This window comes from Sphaerodactylus townsendi, linkage group LG04 (assembly GCF_021028975.2).
Source record: "Sphaerodactylus townsendi isolate TG3544 linkage group LG04, MPM_Stown_v2.3, whole genome shotgun sequence".
NCBI classification, from domain to species: Eukaryota; Metazoa; Chordata; class Lepidosauria; order Squamata; family Sphaerodactylidae; genus Sphaerodactylus; species Sphaerodactylus townsendi.
Window position 1 is genome coordinate 56372656 of NC_059428.1, and position 20263 is coordinate 56392918.

At 40.2% G+C, this 20263-nt stretch overlaps 1 protein-coding gene across 10 annotated transcripts in view; it reads left to right on the top strand.

Moving 5' to 3' along the window:
- The window catches only part of ROBO1 (roundabout guidance receptor 1), a 669323-nt gene that overhangs the window by 599757 nt on the left and 49303 nt on the right, over positions 1–20263 (top strand). For all 10 annotated transcript variants that reach the window (XM_048495370.1, XM_048495373.1, XM_048495374.1 and 7 more), the window contains 4 exons: positions 721–842; positions 5975–6206; positions 9396–9517; positions 11815–11986. In XM_048495370.1, the coding sequence (XP_048351327.1) occupies positions 721–842; positions 5975–6206; positions 9396–9517; positions 11815–11986 (648 nt within the window). The remainder of the gene's footprint in view (positions 1–720; positions 843–5974; positions 6207–9395; positions 9518–11814; positions 11987–20263) is intronic.

Below are 20263 nucleotides of genomic sequence, written 5' to 3' on the forward strand. Positions count from 1 at the left end.
TGTAATAATAGAACACACAAATTATTTTATTTTAGTTAATTTATATCGTACCCTCCCCTGGCAGGGCTGGGCTCAGATTGAATTAATGTAAAATTTGTGGCTGTAATAAATATCTTCCCTTGATCTTTCAGTTATTGAGGTTTAATATCTTTGTTTCAAAGTAGAATTGGTTTGTGCTGTTACTTTTGATGGAACATAAGATCATAAAAATAACCACATTTATTTTTTTAAATGCTGTGATAAAATGTAAGTGTTTTGGCACTGTTTAGAGCTACTAACATAGCTCTTTCTAATATACAATAATTATAACATTCAATAATATCTAATTAGCAGTGGCTTACAGATATCAAGAGATACGGGATGTTTCATGGTAGTAAAATTTATAATGTTGAAACAAAACTCATTATAATATGCTGAATTTTTTTCCCAAACACATCTATACTTTGTGCCTCTCTTGTTCACATATTTATGTTGTTCATAATGGACTCTAGAAAACAGTCACCAATTTTTACCTAGTGAAAGAGGTTGGTAGGTTTTTTAATTGGCCATCATTAGCCTATTTCTTATGTTAATTGTTTTAAATTCATGCTTCTTCTTGTATCTTCCTGCTGTCTTGAATATGCTAAAAAGGTACAGTTGTATTTTGTAGCAGATGGGAGAGTAAAAGTTATTTTTCAGCTCTTTGTTTAACATCTAAGTGTACTGTTAAAATTGTTACAGATGTTCCCCCTACAAGTCAGGGTGTAGATCACAAGCAAGTACAGAGAGAACTGGGTGATGTTGTCCTACATCTTCATAATCCCACCATCCTTTCTTCTTCCTCGATTGAAGTTCATTGGACAGTAAGTAAAGCATTTGTGTGTGTGTGTGTGTGTGTGTGTGTGTGTGTGTGTGTGTGTGTGTGCACCTAAGTCTCCTGAAAATAGACCACTATTCAGTAACTTATTTATGATGAATTTGAACATACAGTGCTTATATTACAAGCTGCTTATGAGAGCCTGGATGGCAATTAACTAATAGCAGTTGACTTATGAACATACTATTTGTGCACATGTTGACATACACATTTTGTTATAGCCTGATGTAATGTTGATACATCTTTCCCCATGCAGGTTTACAATAAATTGAAAAATGAAGAGTAATTTAAGTAAAAAAGCTAAACTTACATTTGAAGAAATCAAAATGTATAGGGGAAAAGTTATTTATAGATCCACAAGGGCAGATTTGCTTAAATTTTTGGTTTAATGCCAATATAGGATATGAATCATAAGATTAAATAGCTATCATGTCACTAACATTTTATATTACCAGGAGTCACTGAAGAATGTGTTGTTGTGACACTTCGTAATTAGAGGAAATTGCCTTGCAAAGGGCCACCTGAAGTGGGCTTTCTCTTGTTTAATTAACTTAACGTGAAATCTATTTAACTTAAAATGTAGCCAAGATTTCTTTGACCTCTGCAAACCCAGTCTTCTAATAAAAACAGCCAATTTTGGGGATACTGTTGGCAAATCTATTCAGGAAAGTTTTGGGACAACTTGTTTTTCATGCATGTATGACATTTACATAGTTATTTAGTCGACCAAGAATGTTGTCAAAAGAGAGGGTTTGATAAATGTTGAATAGAAAAGGTAGGATTTGTTTTTAATTAGGTGCTTTCATTTGTTTAATTTGTGTGTACAAGTGTTTGGAATCAACCCAGTGAAGTTGCTTCTACGTAAAAAAGTATCCAGATTTATTGACACTAAGAGCCTGGGCAGAGCACTTAATCATTTAAAGATTCCATCTGTACTTTATAAATGCACATATAGAATTAATACTTGCCTTGAGCAGGAATGACTATGATGTGGATGGACTAATTCATATTATAAATTTATTGATATATCACAGACTGTAGGTTGCATTATTAGGTGGATAAGTGTAACCTCAGCTTGTGGGTTCTGTGGGGCAGTACTTGGAAGGAGTTGCAAAGAACCAAATTTAAACAAAACAGTTTACTTCTCTTTACAAATAACATTAAACATCAACATTTAACATTTACAATTCAAGGTCCTGTTCAGGTTTGCATTTCAAGTCCTTATATTTACAGTCTACTGATATTGCCAAGTCCAATTCTTCTTTGCTGGTGGTTGGTTTTGAAGACTTCAAAGGCTTGGTGAACGGGATTCAAGATGATGAAGGTTCCCAGAAAACTCTCACCATTTACATACACAAAAACCCTGAAACAATAAATTCTAACATTTAAAATATAGCAAAAAAAAAATAAACTCCCTTCTCACTAGTTCCCCACAACATTGCAGTTACCTTAAACAAGGTGTTAAGGGCTTAATAAAATCAATCAAGGTCCCAGCCTGGTAGCCTTGCTTCCTCCAACCTCATGAGTTCTGCAGCATTCTGCTTCTTTTCAGACTCCACCCCTTTCTGGGTCATCCCATTCTGACACAGGGGTTACATAAGCACTTTGCCAGTAGCTACCATCACATCTTTTTGGCCAGAATTTATTTCTCTGTCAGAGAGTAAAGATATTCGAGTGCTAATTGAAGTCATGATTAAATTGATGAGAGCCGTGTAAAGTTCTGAAGAGTTCATTTTTAAACTGATTTTATGTACTGTTTTTTATATATTGCCTAAATAATGTTTTACTATTGGCCTCTTGTTATAATTTAAGACATCACCAACCCTTGGCATGCAGTGCCCCCAGCTGAGAACTTGAGAGTAAAGGAAGTGATTTGCTTAATCTGGATATATTTAATTGAGCCAAACACAGTTAGCAGAATGAGAATTCTGTCAGTTGGCTGCCCTTTTCTTACGGCATTCAAGAGAAACCAAAAAAAAAAACCATAAGTAATTTCACAAAGTTGTGAAGCTGCTACTCCTTTAGATAGGAAGGTCTAAGTATTTGTCTGATTTAGAAGACTGTTTTTTTTAACATCTTTTAACACATACTTGTGGGTGAAACCTTATCCCTGTACAGGATATTACTAGATTCAGTGTGTCACTGGTTATTATTATTACTATTTTAAGATACCAATGAATTAAAATAATGGGTTAAGATTATTTTCTTTTCCAAAACCATTAGATATTTCTAAGTATTATTAATTCAGAAAAATATAGACAACAACTTGGTGCTTGTATTTCTGTGCACATAATGTTGGTAAAGTTAACATCTGTTCTTTTCATCTGCAAATAATCAGTTCTTACAAAAATCCTTTTAAAATTAATTATGTTGTTGAATTTTAATGCAGTTGAACTTTAACAGTTATTTTATGTTATATTATGTTTATTGTTGTACACCGCCCAGAGCCCCTCGGGGATAGGGCAGTGTAAAAATCTAATTAATAAATTAAATAAATAAATAAATAAACTGACACTGCTAAATACTGGTCACTTTCCTTTAATAGCTCTAATTTAATAGTAACTATTGCCCATGTGATTAAATTCTTACTCTTTTAGGGTAACACAGGAAAAATGCAAAACTCAATGAATATTATATTGCCCTGGCAATATGGCACCCAACCAGATTAGACATGACACAGCGGTTTAGGATTAACTTAATTTATCTAATTAATTAAATTGATCTGCATAAATATTTATGACACGAGTTGACAGCGTAGGCGCAACTGAGCATACACAGAGTGCGGCAATAACCACTGGAGCCAGGGAGTTCACGCAAAGAAAGAATGTATTGGCATTGATACAATATATATAGTTTAAACGGACAGAGCCTTCGGCTTAGGTCCTGTCCCCAGCAAGGAACATGCTTAACTGAGTTAGCTTACTTATATACGCTATGATACATTAATTAGCCTATGGCTAGTACAGTCAAAGGTCACATGACTCATATATATAGCTGATGCAATCATGCTTAGTCATTCCCTTTGGCTGACTGCTAACAGGTGACTGTAGTTAGTCCTTCAGCAGTCCATTAAGGCAATCAAGGGTTTTGCCATGCAGCTGTTATACCTTCAGCTCCTGACAATTTAAATATACTAAATATTTAGATAACTAGACTGTGCTAAGGCAGCATGTCTGTGGCTGCCTTTTTTGGCAGATCCACCCTGACTCCAGACAGAGTCAGCATCCTTTGTGCTGAGAGGTTCCCAGCCCACACCTCTTACTTGATGCACTGAACCTGCCATTACCAGGTTCAGAAAGATGTTGCTCATCAGCAAAGGATCAATCCTTCCTAGTCCTGTACCTTTCCTCACACCCAGTGATATGCCATTCTGGATACTCCCTCTACCACATGGATATCTCAGGGTGCTTGCCACTAATCCTTACCTCTGGTGATCAGCCCCAGAAGGGGGCTAGCCTAGCTTCACAGCCGTTGCCCCACCTACCAACTATAAAATCTTGCAGGCACAGGTACAGATCAGTTAAATAGACATCACATCCCTCAACAGAAGAATGTATACTATCATCCATATACAGGTGTGGCATATTTGATGGAATCATGTAGTAGGCACATTCCACCTTCATACAAAACTACAGCATGAATGACATCATTTCTTTTCACCATTGCCCATTCAATGTGGACCCGTTTCCTGGTCCCTCTCCAACTGCTTATTTGCAAAAAGTCATACCGCATTAACATGGTGTGAAATGAAAGGTCTTTTATCCCAGTAATATCTCTATGTATCCTCCAGGTCAAGACCCTTCCTTCATCTGCATCAGGTTGTTCTTGATCAGGTGCAAGGCGAGGTTATCAGGATGACATCAGCATGATATAGTGGTCAAGAGCAGTGAACTTTAATGTGGAGAATTAGATTTGATTCCCCGCTACTCCACATGAGCAGCAAACTCTTATCTGGGGACTGGATTTGTTTCCCTGGTCTTACACATGAAGCTTTGCTGGGTGACCTTGCAACTCTCTCAGCCCCACCAACCTCACAAGGTATCTGCTGGGGGAAAGGAAGTGAAAGGAGTTTGTAAGCCACCTTGAGTTTTCTTGCAGGAGAGAGAGGAAGGGTGTCAACCCAAACTCTTTTTCTTCTTCTACTGTCCTCTCTCAGAACCTGATGGACAGAAGGCAAGAGGTGGGCACACAACATACAACACAACCCCTCTAGTCCATCAAACTGTACCCATAATTAAATAATCAAATCTATCTTTTGTTGTTGCTGTTATTATTTAGTTTAAGCCAATAATGGGGGTGGGGAGTGCCAAATGATTGCAATGCCTAAGCCTCCAAAATGGCTGCCACCCAAGTTCCTCAAAATAGCGGGCATCTCATTCTTAGTTGCAAATACTAGGCTGCAAAGCACCAAACAAGCACCTCCCTAAATCAGTGAAAAACCGAAGAAACCATTCTTTTTAAAACTCCCTGACCAAACTACATATATATCATTACAATCACCTCAGAAACTATCCAATACTATCAAGGTTTTTTTCTTTATTTCTACAGACTAAACAGTAGCAGGAGTCTGGCACTCAGCTGAAGCTATTAACAAGAAAAAACAGTGGACTTAAACAAAAGAATTACAAGGCTACACAGACTGCCTGAAATACTTTGGGGGTGGGGGGGGATTGAAATTAAGGCAATAAACTTTCAGAAATCTGGGGGGGGGGGTGAGCAACCTCCCAAAATTCCCCCCAAAATTAAACAGGCATTCAACCACACAATCCCAGTCACTCTAGTACAGTCTCCCCTTTGCTTTAGATACTAATCACCCTAGCAAGAAATGAGGAAATAGTTCTCTTCAGCAGACTCAGTCCCAGATCCAACCAGTCTCTGCAGGAAACAGCAGGAAAATCCTGCTGCTGATAACTACCTAGGTAAGGTGCTTAGAAGAGGGATTAAAATCCTGCACCAATATGTACCATTTAGCCTCGCCTCATAATTGGCTGCTACTCAGGGTTGCTGCCCAAGGAGACTTCACAAGTCTTTTTTGTCCTAAATTAGGCAAACTGCTCTTTGACAAAAATGCTTTTATTGTTATGTTTAAAATATATGACCTTTTGTCTCATCTGTTAGGTTGACCAGCAGTCCCAGTATATACAAGGGTATAAAATTCTGTATAGGCCAGCAACTATTTCTAATGGAGAATCTGACTGGTTGATTTTTGATGTGAGGACCCCAACGAAAAACAGTGTTGTCATTCCTGAACTGAAAAAAGGTGTAAACTATGAAATTAAGGCTCGGCCTTTTTTTAATGAGTTTCAAGGAGCTGATAGTGAGGTGAAATTTGCCAAAACACTGGAAGAAGGCAAGTAGTAGCATGTCTATTTCTGTTCCTTTATTTTGAAGTACTCTTTTATTCTGTTCCCCTCCGATATGTTCATTACTTCATTTGCTTTGAAGTGCATGCTTTATTGGAACTGAGTCTCCATATCTGAAGAGACTGTCAGTGCACAAGGCTGATCATTATGTGCTTTGTTTGTTGACATGGAAGTAAATATTCAGAAGTGTGCAAGTGAAAGGCAATGTAAAAAATCCCCTCTAGGATATACTAGGAAAAGTGTCTTTTAAGATTTACTTTTTTGCTGTTCATATTCTCACTTCATGATTCATGATTCAGCAGCAAATGACTTGTATCAAATCCAGATATTTGATTATCATAGTAGTCATCAGTGGAATAAAATAACACCTTTGTGAACTTCCTATACATTAGTTACAAAAAGGCAATTAAATGATGCTGAATAAAAACAACAAAATGTTATATTAGCTCATTTTTTTCCTGTGTGTGTGTGGAGAGAGAGAAAGGCTGATTCCTGCATGGACAGCAAAGGGTTCATGGAACTCGTTTCTGCTGCCTCTGCCACTGTTTTCACGGTGGCTGCAGGGGCCAGCCAGGATCGCTGGGACCCCAGAGGCAGAAGCCAGCATGGTTCACATGGAAATGCTGTGTTTCTCTGTGAACCATGTAGCTGAGAATCCTCCCCTTCTGAGAATCCCACCACCACCTACCTGCACAGCATGGTGGCGGCCTATTAAAGTATCCCCTCTAATGGTGGCTACCTAGGGAATCCACCAAAATGGTGGAGGAGAGGGGATGGGGAGTGAACACTTCCTTCTTGCCATAGTTCGCTCAGGCAAGCAGGAAGCATTTGCAACCTGGGTTTAAGGGGAAAAGTCACAGAATTAGCAATTTTCATTAAGCAGAAACAGGTTCTGGCCACTAAAATGGATTAGCAGTGTTTTGGGAATGAGTTCTGTGGGAATTCCCCCTCCCCCCCCAAAAAAACACTGCTTTTAAAAAGGTCTTCAACCTGTTTTAATTGGCCCATGCAGAATCAGCCAGAGAGAGAGAGAGAGAGAGAGAGAGAGAGAGAGAGAGAGAGAGCGTGAATGGATAAACCATTGTAGTGGTTAAGGAGTCAGTCTAGGATCTGGGAAATCCAGGTTCAAATCCTCAATCTGCCTCAGAAACTTGGTGGGTGACCTTGGGCTGATCACACACTCTCAGCTTCGACCTTGACAAGTCTTTGGATGGGAAACCTCCAAGGAATATCGGAGGTGATGCAGAGGAAGGCAATGGCAAACCACCTTTGAATATCTTTTGCGTTGAAAACCTTATAGGGTTGCCATAAGTCAGCTATGATTTGACAGCAGTATACACACATGCACACACCAGTGTCATCACAGCTCCTTGTATACCAAGCATAATGGCTGATACAGGAAGCCTTTCTGATTCAAATGTTGTGGTGGTTATTTTATGATTTTCATATCCATAACTCTATAAGCAGATCTGGGACAGCAACAGACATTGCTGATGCTGACCTAACCTCATCTAAAGGGAAATGCCAAACAGATTTGCTCATTAGAGCAGAGAGATAATATGGCTTCATGTAGGGAAAGGAAGATGCAGATTCATGAGTCTGTAAAGGTCTTAACCATGTTGAACTGAACCTGAAAAGAAGCTGGCAACCAATGTAGTTGAGTTAGAACAGGTGTAACATGACTGCTCTGATTTATCCCAAACAACAAACAGGCCACTGCATTTCGTAACAAGTTGCCTTTGAAGGCAGCTCCAGAGTGCATTGCAATAATCATGTTTTAAGGATTAGCATGAAAGGCTAATAAATGCATAGTGACTAAAGTGAAATAAGTTCCAGAAGTTATCCTCTGTTGCCCGTGATAGATTAGCATATCTTTTGCTTACAGGGAGTCAGCTGATAACTACCTAGGTAAGGTGCTTAGAAGAGGGATTAAAAAGGTCTGGGAACCAGTGATCTACGTGCATGTTTGTTGCCATTCTCCCATCCTTTACCACCTAGGCTAATCCCCATTATGGTCATAAACAATATTATTTAGTTCACTGGTAACAGGGCCAAGAAGGAATCAAAGATATCAAATATCCTGTTGAACATACATACTTGCTGTCACTATGGTTTGGGTGACAGTTCTTTCCTTAGTTTTCTCCTACCACCATGTGTCATTTCTTATCCATGCTATACCAAGAGCAAAGAATCTGTATTCGATAAAGTTGTGGGCTGAATTCCCATATATGTGCATATGTGTCATATTCCACCCCCAGCCCACACCACCTAGGCTGATCCATAGTATGAGCATAAATAACATCATTTAATTAAGTTTTATAAAATGTGGATTGAATCATGTTCATCCTCTCATAAACAAAGAAGCCTCTTCTTTCCAAATGAAAATTTCTAGCCTTCATATGGGTCATGTATTAAATAGTAATTGTATTAGTTTTTTAAGAAAATATATTGGAAGCAGTTTCTGTGAAAAAACAGGAACATAATCCAGTCTGCCATATTGATGAAACCTTTCCAATCTAATAGCTTCTCCTATATCATGATTTTGTGATGAGCTTGGAATCTGGTTATTGTGATGTGTATGATGGGTTTGCAGTAAAATGGCATGCCAGGGCTGGGTAAAATAGAAATTCAGTTCCTGTGGCAAAATGGTCGTGTTTTCTATTGACTATCAAAAGTTAACTTAAATTTAACTCATGGGAAATGGTTGTGTCCAACCAGATCAGGACTGGCCGGAGGTGACATCCATATCCCCATCTGGGGCAGGTGTGTCTCTGTATATGAAGAAATAGCCATTTAGATTCTGCAAGGGACCGAGAAACAGCCAGACACTGCTGTGAGTTGATTGATACAACCTGGGATGCAAGATCTTGCTGAGAAGGCACAGATAGCAGATCTGCTGCCTGTAGTAGTGCTTCTTTACCCTCTGCACTCTGCTGTAAGTGTAGTGTATCTGTGTTGGTTCCAAATGGAACCATCTCATGAAATGCAGCTCCTGGAACTTCTCACAACTCAAAGAAGTGGTGAGTGCGTAACAATGCATACATTCTTTGTGTAGAAGCAAGGAGGTCAGTAGCATTTATATGTTGCAGAATAAGCTCTGTCTGCCTCGTAGTCTAGCTGCAACCTATTAAGAGGCCTCTGTGTCTAATCACAATCATGCTTCTTTTCACAAACAGCTCCAAGTGCTCCTCCTCAAAGTGTTTCAGTAAGCAAGAGTGATGGAAATGGCACTGCAATTGTCATAACTTGGCAGCCTCCTCCAGAGGATACACAGAATGGAATGGTCCAGGAGTACAAGGTAACATACAGTTTTATTTGGAATAATTGGCAAGCAGCTGACAGATAATGTGTTTGTGGTTACTTGGCTCCATCTGGTGGTAAAAATCAAAACACAGTAAAATAAAGCTACCCTCCACTATATTTTGGATTGTAGTTGTGATTTTTTTTACACCTTTGAAATCCATCTGTGTTGAAAAAGTAAATCCAACTAAAATATCAGGGAAATGTCAAAATTCACCCCCATACTGTTTATTTTTATTTTTGCTTTGCTTTTTGTGAGAACTGCAGGCATGAAATAGAAAGGATTTCTGTGAACAAGCTTACTGTGTAAACATTAGGAAGTCAACAAAAATGAACATAACTGAAGGCCATGATTACATAATCATAATAAACCTTACTTTAAATCAATCTTTTTTATTCCAACATGTATGTAAATAGGAATATCTTGGCTAAAACTAGGTTTTCAGTGTTAATTCAGTAATAGAATGGAATATCTGAAGTAGTTTTGATCGTACCTAGGGCCAAGCCAGAGCTGTCAGCATCTACAAGCTGGAAATAGTAACGTGGCTGCCATTTTAAAGTCTAATGCTGCTGACCATTTAAAAACACTGGGAGAGCCTAATCAGTTCTGCAGCTGTTCTGGTGGGACTGTGAGTGCAATCAGAATACGATCTCCATTTTTAAATGGCCAGCATTAAGCTTTAAAGTGGCAGTAGAATTCCCAGATTGAACAGAATTAAGTACCCAAATATTTAAATATTTAAAAGACTTTTCAGCGCCCAGTGTCTTCTATAGAAAGCGAATTATTTATCACATTTCTTATATTTGATGAAACTGGGAAGTATTTATGGCGGAGGTTTCATTTAAAAGTATTATGACATTGGACTTCAGGAGTGAACTCTCATCAGTTACCAAAAACTCCTTGAATTAATTCTGAAGCTGAAACGATAAGCATTGTTGAAGATCTTATATAAGACAAATAAGTACTAGGTAATTTCAGAGGGTAGCCATGTTGACTTGCAGTGGAACAGCTAGATTCTAGTCCACTTACAGTTCAGTAGCTTCCAGTCCAACAAACTTTTCAGGGTATAAGCTTTGAAGAGTCAAATTTCCTTTGTCAGATACCATTCCCACTCATACTTGATGAAGTGATCTTTGACTCTCAAAACTGATACTCCAAAAATCTTGTTGGTCTCTGGCTAGTAGTTTTTTGCACAACATCTAGGCAAACAGGTTACTGTGAGGTGAGAAACTGTCTGCAAGAGTAATTATAAAGAAGGTATTGGCTGGGTCCATGGTTGTAAAATAGTCAGTGTTTTAGTTGCCTGCTTCTTTTAATGTCCTTTGAGTGAATCCTAGCATGCTAAAACTGATTTTATTTTGTATCCTCAATTAGCTGAAGTAATTGTATTAAAGTCGGGGGGGGGGATCTTTTACTTGATTTGCCAGATTAAAGATTAGGATTATTCTTTAGCCTTCACTAAATCAATGAAAGGGGGGGAGGGGATTGCTTGGTTCACAGCTTGAAATGACCAGAGAAGTAGTTCCTCAACTTCTTCAGTTACATAGCACCTGTTGTTCTCATAGTTCCGTTTTTTGATACAGTATATGCCCCTGCAAGAAACAGTTGACCAGATATTCTGTTCCTCAATCCATAAGCAAATTATGAAGTTTGAGACTATTCTGTGCACCATTTTTTTTGGCCGCTGGCAATCAACCAAACTGAATATGACACAATTTGACACCATTTTGTCAGCATGTTCTGTTTACATTGCCTGAAGCATTTTCATTATGGTTGTCTCAGCAATGTCAGTCATGTAAACTAGGAGAAGTGACAAACAGGATCCTCTCTGAGATTAAAAGTGCCAGAACATATGCTCAGAGTGCATATTTTCTATTTCTGTTGCAGTATGCTTGGAGTGTTACAGATCAAATTGGTAGACTTCCAGTGTATTTGTGCCAAATGCTTCTGAAAAGACATATGCCTTACATTGTTCCCCACAGTTAGTAGGCTGATGAATATGTGCTGTTTTGAATTTCTTACCATATGGGCTGTTCTGAAGTTTCAAAATAGCAAAAAAGTATTGTTGCATATTATCAGGTTGCACTCAGTAACCTTATTCACATGGACATTCAGATGGTTGTTTTTATTGATGTTTATATTCATTTGTTCGCAGCTTTTACAACAGGTCTATTAATGTTGCTGGATTCAACTCCCAGTGTAAAGCATAAAATGCCATATGGTACATTTGATACTCTTATTTATATCTCTTGTTTAAAAGCCTGTGCATATGAGATTTGCTTTATTGTTCATAGGTCTGGTGCCTTGGCAATGAAAGTCGGTACCATATGAATAAGACAGTGGATGGTTCAACTTTTTCTGTAGTAATCCCATCTCTAATTCCTGGTATTCGGTATAGTGTTGAAGTGGCAGCAAGTACTGGAGCTGGTTTTGGAGTAAAAAGTGATCCACAGTTTATTCAATTAGGTATGTAACTTTGCAATTTTGTCCACTTTGCTTTAAATCCTAGGGGGATTTATGTGCAGTTATTACTGCATATCATCAGGCCAGGCACATGCATACTTCAGTCGCAAGTCCATGATCTTACTATTTGAACGGAGCCTATGTTTATAAAATGTGGCATAGTAGGTGACATATTAGATGCCATGAACAAGGAGATATTTGTTCAAATACATGCAATTAAACTTATTGATTGAGTGTGGCATGGGGATCTGGGGAGAGGAGCAACTTTTGCCAAGCCGTTTACATCCCTCAGCTTTGCAGGTGATCTGGGATCTTCCAGGCCCATGTAACAGAGATGGAGATGTTGGGAACAGGATGGAACCTGTGGCATCAGAAGCAGGAATGGCTTCCTCAATAGCCAGTGAAACTGTGTTAGTGCAGTGCCTGCAGCAATAGAATGAGCAACAGAACTGCTTAGTGCAGAGACCTTGATGGCCCAGCAGCAATGGTAGGACCAGGCTGAAAGAGACTGGGTGCCAATGAATGCTGGTGTAGCCAACCTAACTGTTCTGTCAGAAAACTGCAAAAATAAGCCTGTTGGATGACCCATAAGCCTACCCGAACACTTTTGAATGAGTGGCTACTGCAGCTGGGTGAATCAAGGCCTACTGATCCTAACATTGTTCCTAACAGAGTTCATTTTCTTACCCTGTCTGGTTGTTTGTGGTGTGTATCTTGAATGAAAAATAAAATATTACCACTTGTATGTATGTATGTTTTATATATGTACTAGCAGGGTACCCGCGCTTCACTACGGGAAGTGGGAAAAGCGGAACGCAGAAATGCAAATACTCCACCTGTAAGAAATGCAAAGATCTCCACCCGTAAGATGGTTGTGGTCAGTAATATCTTGGAGCGTCCTATTTAGGGCCTCAAAACCTTATGTGTGAGCCATGGTGCAGTCATGGTGCTGGGGTCCCGCCATGAGGCTTCCTATCCTGTGATCTGGGATCTGTATGAAGTTGTTGAGTCACCCTGTAGCGGGTGCAGCAGAAGGAACGGGTTGCTATGCGTTGAGGAGAGTGGTGTTGGATAGTAGGGCACCTGGGTTCAGTACGTGTTGGTGAGCCTCTCTGTGAACTTCAGGGTAACAGTCAGCATACTTCTGAGGGGTGACGTGCAAGATAAAACTTATTGCTTCAGTCAGCTACTACCTTATTTTCAACAGCCTACCTGTGGAGTGACAGGGTGGATTTTGCATATGTTGTAGCAGCTTCCTGGCACTGTCTGTGTGTAATGCAATGGGTAAGTTGATGTGTGTATGTAAGGCATGTTCTCCCTTTAGCTGTTTCAGCGGAAGGAACAGGTTCCTGTGTGCTGAGGAGCACATTGTTATACAGGGCCCCTGTGATTCTAAATGTGTTGGTGATCACAGTGTCTGTATGAATTTGTTGAGTCACTCTGTAGCGGTTGCAGAAGAAGGAACAGGTTGCTGTGCGTGGAGGAGCGTCGTGTTGAATAGCAGGGCATCCGTGGTTCGCTATGTGTTGGTGAGAACGGTGTCTATATGAATGTCAGGGTGACAGGCACAGAGGTGGGATCCAGCAGGTTCTCACCAGTTCCCGAGAATGGGTTACTAATTATTTGTGTGTGCCGTGAGGGGGTTACTAATTGGGTCCGCTTTTCCGTCTCCACGCCCTCGCCTCCCCCTTTCTTCTTCTTTCTCGTAACCTCCGTTGGGCGGATCGGGTGACTGCCCCAGGGCATGAGTACTTTGAGTCACATGTGGGGCATGGGAACAATGGTCACATGATTTTGCCACGTGATTTTTGCCTTAGTTACACCCCTTCTCCTCAGCAGCAGCACACAGAACTTGAAGCAGTCTAGCAGGAGGTGCACTGGCATGCGTGGCCTGTGTATCCTGGCAGTAGCCTTGATATCTAGCTCTTGAATATGCCTATGCAGTAGGAATGGTCCATCGGATCCATGTTTAGATGAATTTGTGTCTTAATCTGAAGTGCAAATTATTTTGAGCATTGAATGTATTAGCCCTCCAGAATATAGTTAACAAACAGTGGTGATGGTGAATCTTCACTAAACTGTAGTGACCACTCATGATTTCACGGCATAAAGTCCTGTTGTTTCCTATGTGGCTGGTTAGCGAAGGTAGAAAATGGGATTATTCTCCCTGTTGTGCTGTTTTAAAAACATGTTTTAGAAATATGGTAAAGTTCCTTGTTTAAGGAAAGTATCCTTCTTTTGATTTCTAGAAACAAAATTAAGTATTTGAAAGTATTAAGTATTTGACAGGCAGTCAATTAGAGGAGGAGGAGTTGTTTCTGTTGGCAGTAGACGATAGGACTTGCTATAATGAGTTTAAATTATGGACAGAAAGATTCTGGAAATTAGGAACTTTTTTTACAGTAAGAGTTTTTTACAGTAACAGAGAAATTATTAATGCCCCGCCCCTGAATGCCCGGCCACGCCCCCATCATGCCCTGCCCAGCACCATTGTCTCTACACCACTGTTTGAATCCCACCACCATGGGAACCTGTTACTAAAATGTTTGGATCCCACCACTGGACAGGCAGCATACTTCTTTGTAGTGTGTTTGGGATGACATGCAGCATGTTTCCTCACAGCGTGCCTATGGTGTGGCGAGGTAGGTTTTGCATGGTTTGCAGCAGCTTTCTGGCACTGTCTGTGTGTAATGCAATCTGTAAGTTGCTGTGTGTATGTAAGGCATCACACCAGTGGATCAAGCATGCCTGTTGTTTGGTGGGCAGTACCTCAGCTTGTTAATTTGGATAGTGGAGTTAGAGCAGCAACGTGGCTGTCACTGAAAAGTCCTGTGACATGAAGCTGAATATGTAAACGCGGAATACCAATCACTGTTAGAGTGAGTGACTCATCAAAGGAACTGGGAAGCTGTTCCATTAGTGGGTAATCTCAGTGGGTTGTTCTATTCTCTTACCCGGGAGGCAGGAGGAAGAACCCTGGAAGGGACCCCTTCCTCCAGGAAATAATTCTGATTGCCCTTGGGACAACCCTTTATAGGCTTTCTTTGCAGTTGTCCAGTTGGATCATGAGCGTCCACTGGATGCTGCAAATCTAACGCATTTATAGTTTTTGTAATTAGTAGAGATAAATCATCCACTTTAAAAAATCTGGGAGTCTGTTCTATGTCCTCTGTGAGTGGATCGTCTGTATCTGAAAATTGAGTTTCCTCCTGTAAGCATTCACCCTCACTTAGATCCGCTATACTCAAGGGACTGTGTTGAGAGAAGCTAAATGGTCCAGGATCTAATGGAACAGTTCCCTCTGCTGACTGTTGGGGCCATTGTCTGGTATTCTGGGAAGGCAGAAGTGCTCAACTGTCACCCACAGAATATTTGGGCAGATGGGCAGAGATGAATAGGAGAAACAGAAAATAGCTAATAACTTGAGTTGACTTCAATATTTTTGGAAATCCTTTCTTATTGAGCGCCTCGGGCACACAAGGAACCGGCCAGTTTCAAGTGCGTAGGTTCAGCGGTTTCTGTTCCGTTGGCGAGTGAGTAAGTGAGTGGAATTCGCTTATATAGACAGACAGACAGACATGTGTATTTATATTTATACTGTGCCTTTCCCACACAGAGGGGACCCAAAATGGTTTAAATTGTACTCAGAACCCTCAATTTTTATCCTCACAACAATTGCCCAATTAGGCAGAGTGTGTGTTTACTGGCCCAAGGTCACCCAGAAAGTTTCTGTAATGGATCAAGGATTCAGACATGGCTCTTGCAGTTCCTAGTGTGACACTAATAATTAGAGTCAGACTGGCTTTCACTGACTTTATGAGGTTAGGCACATATGCTTCTGATCTCCACTTGCCAATCAGTTAATTGTCACAAGGTAATACTCCTCACCTTTGTATATTTTTCATAATGGCCAATTACCCATGGCCAGTTCTGCCCTGCCTTGCCTCCCTCTGGTGCAAAAGTCACACCAGAAGTGCTCTCCCTTTCTGCCAGGAAAGCAAGAAGCACAGGTGGGGCCAGTGGAAGTGTTTCAGGACAAGAAATTTTGCCCTGAAGCACTTTCTCTTTCAGGGCACTGCAGGGAGGAAGCATCTGCTCTTTTTAACTGAGAATAATGTTATGCTTATTCATCACTCTCAAGCCACCTATCTGCCTCCTACAGGACACACTTGGAAGAGTGTCACATTTTATACAATCAGTGATTTGCTGAATCCTGTTAAGATTTGTGAATGCTGGCTTTGTGTGGCACAGTGTTAGGATATTTTGGGCATATCACTTTCTAACTTATGCAGTGGTTCCAATTTGAGAGGATAACATCATGTCAACTGAGGCTGTGGCTTAATGATAGAAAATCTGCTTGGCGTGCAGAAGGTTCCAGGTTCAATCTCCAGCATTTCTAGTAAAAAAGAATCAGGTAATAGGTGATATGAAAGACCTCCACCTTAAGCCCTGAAATGCCATTGCCAGTAGACAATATTGACTTGGATGAATTATAAAGCAACTTCATGTGTGTTATGTGAGATAAGATTTAGTGGTGACAACTGGACACATAGAAAAGGGAAAATTTTGAGCAATTCACTTCTTCCTTTTCATCTTACATCATAGAAACATAAAGCTAGGAGGTCCTCAAGAGCAGGGGCATAGCTAGGGAAAACGGAGCCCAGGGCAGAGTCCAGGTTCTCCCCCCCATGGGCCCCCACCCCCACGTGCCCTACTTACCTTAGCCAGCTGTGAGGCCTGGCAGGGTTGGGCAGGGGTGCCCAGTAGCAGCCCCCACCTGGCCTGGCGGGGTGAGCCATGAGGAAAGAGGAGGGGCATGGGGTGGTTCAGCACCTCCAGGTCCCACATTGCACCTGCACACATTATGCTGCCCTCTCTGGCTTGGCCCGTCCCTCTGGCATCAGCCAAGCCAGCCAATGGACCGAGCCCTGCTAGAGTGGTGCCTGGCTGCTCCACCTCTTCAGCCTGGGCTGCAGGCTGGTTGGCTAATGAGGAAGCGGAGCAGCCAGACACCGTCCAGGCAGGGCTCGGCCTGTCGACCGGCCCGGTGAGCTGTGGGTGTGCTCTCTGTCTGCTCCCAAGAGGCAGGCCGAGCCAAAGAGTGTGCAGGTCCCATCCCGCACCTGCACTCACTGCACCACTATCTCTGGCTAGGCCCTCCCCTTGGGCAGCAGGCCAGAAGTGTGGGGGCAACCCTACGTGTCTCAACAGGGGCCGCCCGGGGAGTTTGTCCCCAGATGTCCCCGTTGTAGCTATGCCACTGCTCAAGAGCAGGGTAATCTAGTTCAAACCCCTGAACAACACAGGAAATTCACAGCTACTTCCCCACTACTTCCCCAGTGACTCCTTTCTCTGCCTTGGAGTAGGCAAAACAAAAACCACCTTTCTGGATCCTTGGCTAATCTCACCTGGAGGAAAATTCCTTCCTGACTCTTACTGTGATCTCTCTCAAGGTCTGCCTAAGTTAACAGAGTCAGCCTTGCTGTCAGGTGGGCATCTGGCTTTAAAACTTCCAAAGTCAGGGAGAGTCCAGCACCTCACAAGGAAGTCCCTTCCACTGAGGAACTGCTCTGTCAGGAGATTGTTTCTAATGTTTAGCAAGAAACTATTTGGGTTTAATTTCAACACACTGGTTCTGGTGCGACTTTCTGGGAACAAGATATATCTACCTCAATTAACCTACATCAACAGCATCAAAAAGAAAATTCACTGCTGGATAACTCTAAGCTTGCCTTGCATCCAATCCGAGTACAGGCATGCTGAAAACATATAAGGGTTGCTTTGGTTTTTGTGTTTTTATTTTTTCATTTACAATGGAGTGCTTGACTTCCATCCAATTTTGCTTCTCTTGCTCTGAATCCAATGCTGATTTTCTCCCCCCACACCTTCTCTGTTGTAGTGAGGCCATCTGATTGTTTTTTTAAAAGCCATGATCTTCTTTTATCTTTTTCTGATCAAACTTTTGGAAATAGTGTTTCCAAACATGGGGAAAATGCACTGAGTGTTGATGTGTGTTCAGATACTGTTGCCAGGGCCAGCTAAACAGTGCTGTTCCTTTTGGCAGCAAACACCAAGAGCAGGTTTTGCTTGTACTCAATTTGGGAAAGAGATTATACATCTTCCCAAAAAACAGCAGACTCACTGCTAAAATTATATACGACTCAATGTACCCATAGAGAGTAGCAATTGAAGCATTAAATAACTGATAGCCTATTACTTTCCTGAATCTCCAACAATAGGTCTGTTGTACAAAAGATAGGCCTTAAGGGACATTGTTTCTTCAGCACAGAAAAGTTAACATTTCTTGCAAATATATTAACCTTTTTAAATACATAATACATTTATGAGACACTTCACTCAAATCACTATGAATGTTCAGTGTATTATTCATGGTGTGGACAATTCAAGAGAAATGAATACAAACAAATCTCTTTGAATTATTATTGCTCTAGCAGCTCCTATTATGAGAAGTGATTTGTGAACTAATTAACGTGCCTTTCATAAGGGTGTCCCAGCAACTGCTAATATCTGTTCTCTCTTATTTTTTGTGCGTGTTTACAGCTATAACTCCTGCATTGCACTGAGTAGAGATCCACAAAGGCTACAGCAGGGGGGTTGCAGCCATACTAGCTGATTCTTATTTTGGTTTTGTAAATCTGCCATATTATGTGAACATACCCATTTCTGTATGGCAAAAATATATATTAATAAATGTAACTTAATTTTCCAGCTATAGTGATAGTACAAAAATATATTGTGCATATATTTTTATACATTTGATGTATACATTTATTTAAATTGTCCAGCAAAACTTGATAAGTAGATCGTAGATTGTCTAGGAGCCCTTGAAATTTGATGTACTGTATATTTTCTATTTAAGCAATGCTCTCCCCACCATAAGCTAGTTGGTTGTTGCTATACTGTACGTTTAAAAGTTTGTTGCATATAAAACTCATGCATGCAATCACAGTGTTCTGGGCTTTCAACTCAAAAGTCCACGGACATGAATATTTTAATTTAGAAGCCCAGGTAAAAGTAGCCTAGGGAATTTTTTGTTCTACAAGAGAATGTGCATTCATGCACTCCTGTATTAAAGCATATGAAAACTTGCCAATACCTGAAGTGGCTCACTGAATGAAATCATTGGTTCCATGCTAATTAGTTCAGAAATAACATATTATATTATGATCCACTAAAGCAGTAAGAGTTCAAGGAATTTTATTGTATGCCATGCTTGTGATAGTCATTGCATGAACTGTGTGCATAATAAAATGTGGGAATGTGTTTAATGATATCACTATATTTGCCTTAGACCACACTCTTTATTTCTCTAATTTTATTTTTTTTCCTGTGAAAATTTGATAAGAAGTTTTGATTGGACTATAGATACATTCATTCTGCTACAATACAACCAATGTATATGTATAATTTATATAAAATTAATACATTCATTATATTCATAATGTGAAAGTATGGTTTTCATGGAAGAGAACTAATTAGTGATGCAGTTTTCCATGTTTTAGTATGGCCTCACCTCCTATAAGATAGCAAGTAAGATGTACAATGGCAGTTTACATTAATTAGTCATACCACACTTTATACAGTTAATCCCATCTGGTTGCACAGGTGTTTTCCCCCCACACAATCTGATGCAATCCTATATAACCTTACGCAAACAGGCATGACATTTTAAAATCTGAAATGTTTTACAGGGGCAAAATAAGAAAAAGAATAATAATTAGCTTTCTTGTTGAATTACAAGATGCTTTTAGGATCACAGAAGATGAAAGCATCTGTGACATGAAATAAAATGCTCAGTCACCAGTAAAGGTACTTATTGCTTTCAAAAACGGGCATTCAGCCTTTATGTTTTATAGAATGCAATTCTGGACTTCCACAGAAATGGAGGCAGAGGTGAAGGGAAAGAAAAAAATGCTGTGATATGTGGCAGTACATTCATGAAGTCAATGGTATTTACTGTTGTAAGACTGAAATAATGCAAACTTTTCCTCACATTTCCCTCTGTCTTGATGGAAATGAGCAGATCAGGAGGTAATGTGAGGTAGTATGGGGAAAACAACCATTTTATTGAGTTTACTTCAATGTATTTTCTGTTTTATCCGCCTGGTGCACATCTCTGCTGTGTTACAATTTCATATTCATGTTTTCTCATTACAATGGTTTTATGTCAGAAACATGACACCACTTTAGAAGCCCAGTTCTACAAAATTAACGTCTACCCACATATAGTATTTACCTTTTCAAATTTTGGGTATGTCT